This window comes from Penaeus chinensis, chromosome 35, assembly GCF_019202785.1.
Source record: "Penaeus chinensis breed Huanghai No. 1 chromosome 35, ASM1920278v2, whole genome shotgun sequence".
In the NCBI taxonomy this organism is placed as follows: domain Eukaryota; kingdom Metazoa; phylum Arthropoda; class Malacostraca; order Decapoda; family Penaeidae; genus Penaeus; species Penaeus chinensis.
The window spans coordinates 1,225,702-1,228,201 of record NC_061853.1 but is presented as its reverse complement, the minus strand read 5'-3'; the positions used below and the strand labels follow the sequence as shown (position 1 = coordinate 1,228,201).

Below are 2,500 nucleotides of genomic sequence, written 5' to 3'. Positions count from 1 at the left end.
AGAACATAAGTCAGGCAAATCAAAACGAATATTAATACTGTTTCCTCTCATCCCTTTCAACAGCTCAGAAGTGGAACCGTGTCAGAAGAATCCCGTAAGAAAATGGTTGAGATCTTGCGCCGTGTGGAGGCTGGCGAATCTATTTTACCTGATAATGTGGATGAACCCCTGGACTCAGACGATGAAGATGATGATGACCTTGCTGTTAGGATGGCAGGTGCTCTGTCAAAAGCTATTATTTTGCTAATATTCAGAAGGAAAAACTAAAAGGAAAAATTGTTTATAGTAATTTCTAGGATTGGATTATTTTATGGAATTTTTATTATTATTATTTTTTTTTTTTTTTTTTTTTTGAAATTGAAAACACAATTTTCACATCAGTTTATTATTGCTCTTGTGTACTTTATCATTGTCTCTTCATGTTTCTTACCACTTTCTCTCCACTTTGACCCAAAACCGACAGGCATGGCATGTACGTACATGCCAGACCCACTTTGAGTTTACTTTATTGTTTTTACACATGGCTCCAATTATGAGGACTACTTGTCTTACCTGCTTACCCTTTTCCTTGATTTTTGTAAATATTTTATGTTTTTATATCGCCACTACTAATGTCAATAACATAGTAATTATTATGTCTATAATATAAATAAACCATCAGTATTGATAGCATTGGTAAAAAAATATTTTTTCATGCAAATTCAAGGAAGTGTGAAATCAGGTAAGGTCACTAGGTCTACTAATTGACTCCTTTGTGGCTAAGCACTAGCAGAGCTGTCTATGTGCTAAAATGAGCACAGCATTTTCCCTGATGACATTGGGTTAACCTTTTAGCAGAATAATTGAAAAAATGACAATAGATTTCACAGTATGCTTTTGAGAGTTCTCATTACTGCCAGGAAAAATGACCTTTTTAGGAAAAATAAAAATGTTTGTTCCTGTCAATGGGTTGAATCTTATCCAGTGTACTCATTCCTGATTTTGTTTCATTTATTATGTCTTTTGCTGCTTTCTTAGTTCATCATCTCTCCCCAGACATCGACCTCAATGACAGTGAAGCTGTCTGGAAGAAGCTCACAGAGAAAGAGCGTCAAGAGTTCCGTCAGCTAGTCAACTCAGGCAGCTTCGATGACCTGCTCCCCCCCTGGAGTCCCTGGTGGGAGCAGGAAGTCCCGTCAGTCCAGGAGATCAGCCCGGGTCACCAGACTGTCCCTGCGTATGTGGCCAAGTGCCCACCGCTTGTAGACGTTCCCTTACTTAGTCAAGTGATGGTGAGGTAACAGGATACCTGGCTTGTTCTGTTACTCTTTATACCTTTCCTGGTATATGATTGTATATTTTTCTTCATGCTTATTTATATAGTTTCATTGTATTCTATATTTTATGCCATAAAAGGAATGTCAACATACCAGGCCAAAAGACATCCATTTTTTTCAGAGGGAACAGCATATTTGAAAATATCATAAGACAAGAAAAATTTGTAATTCCGTTCAAATTCACTGTCATCATTATGCTCATCAATATGATTATTTATATTTTTTTTTATTATTCTTATTTTAGCTTTAAAAATAGTATGCATCACTCATTGACACTTCTAGTATTGCATCCTATATATAGATGAACATAGATATAGATGTAGATATAGACATACATATTCTGATACCTATATTGATAAAGATAAGCAAATGGGCATCTGTGTAGCCTAGCATTGGAAACAGAATTGGAAAATAATGTTTCAGAAATGTCTATAAACTAAAAGTTACATATGAAATTAATGATTTTAAATTACAGTATATGTGTTAATAGATTTAAACAGAAAACAGATTCTAGATTCAAAATGGGTGAAGCCTAAAGGTTTTCCTCTGTGTGTGTGTGTGTGTGTGTGTGTGTGTGTGTGTGTGTGTGTGTGTGTGTGTGTGTGTGTGTGTGTGTGTGTGTGTGTGTGTGTGTGTGTGTGTGTGTGTGTGTGTGTGTGTGTGTGTGTGTGTGTGTGTGTGTGTGTGTGTGTGTGTGTGTGTGTGTGTGTGTGTGTGTGTGTGTGTGTGTGTGTGTGTGTGTGTGTGTGTGTGTGTGTGTGTGTGTGTGTGTGTGTGTGTGTGTGTGTGTGTGTGTGGTGTGTGGTGTGGGTGTGGTGTGTGTGGGTGGGTGGGTATACATACATATATATGTGTGTGTATATATATATATATATATATATATATATATATACATACAATTTATATAGACATACATAAAGAGAGAGATAAAGAGAAAGAGAGTGATAAAGAGAGAGAGAGAGAGATAAAGAGAAAGAGAGAGAAAGACACACATCCAGTTAGTAAGTCAGGGAGGCAGGCATGTATGCAGGCAGGCACAGACAAGCAGGCATATACTATGAAGGAGTGTGCAAGAATGGAGAATTAGATACTAAATCCCAGAGAGGAAGCAGGACATATGAAACCCCCTAATTCCTGATCTTCATTTCACCTTTCCTTGAGCAGTCTCACCACTAGAAAATTAC

General features: G+C 37.0%; 1 protein-coding gene across 3 annotated transcripts in view; it reads left to right on the top strand.

The window, feature by feature from the left end:
• The window catches only part of LOC125044260 (zinc finger HIT domain-containing protein 2-like), a 12,722-nt gene that overhangs the window by 1,957 nt on the left and 8,265 nt on the right, over positions 1–2,500 (top strand). For all 3 annotated transcript variants that reach the window (XM_047640836.1, XM_047640837.1, XM_047640838.1), the window contains exons 3-4: positions 64–217; positions 1,036–1,271. In XM_047640836.1, the coding sequence (XP_047496792.1) occupies positions 64–217; positions 1,036–1,271 (390 nt within the window). The remainder of the gene's footprint in view (positions 1–63; positions 218–1,035; positions 1,272–2,500) is intronic.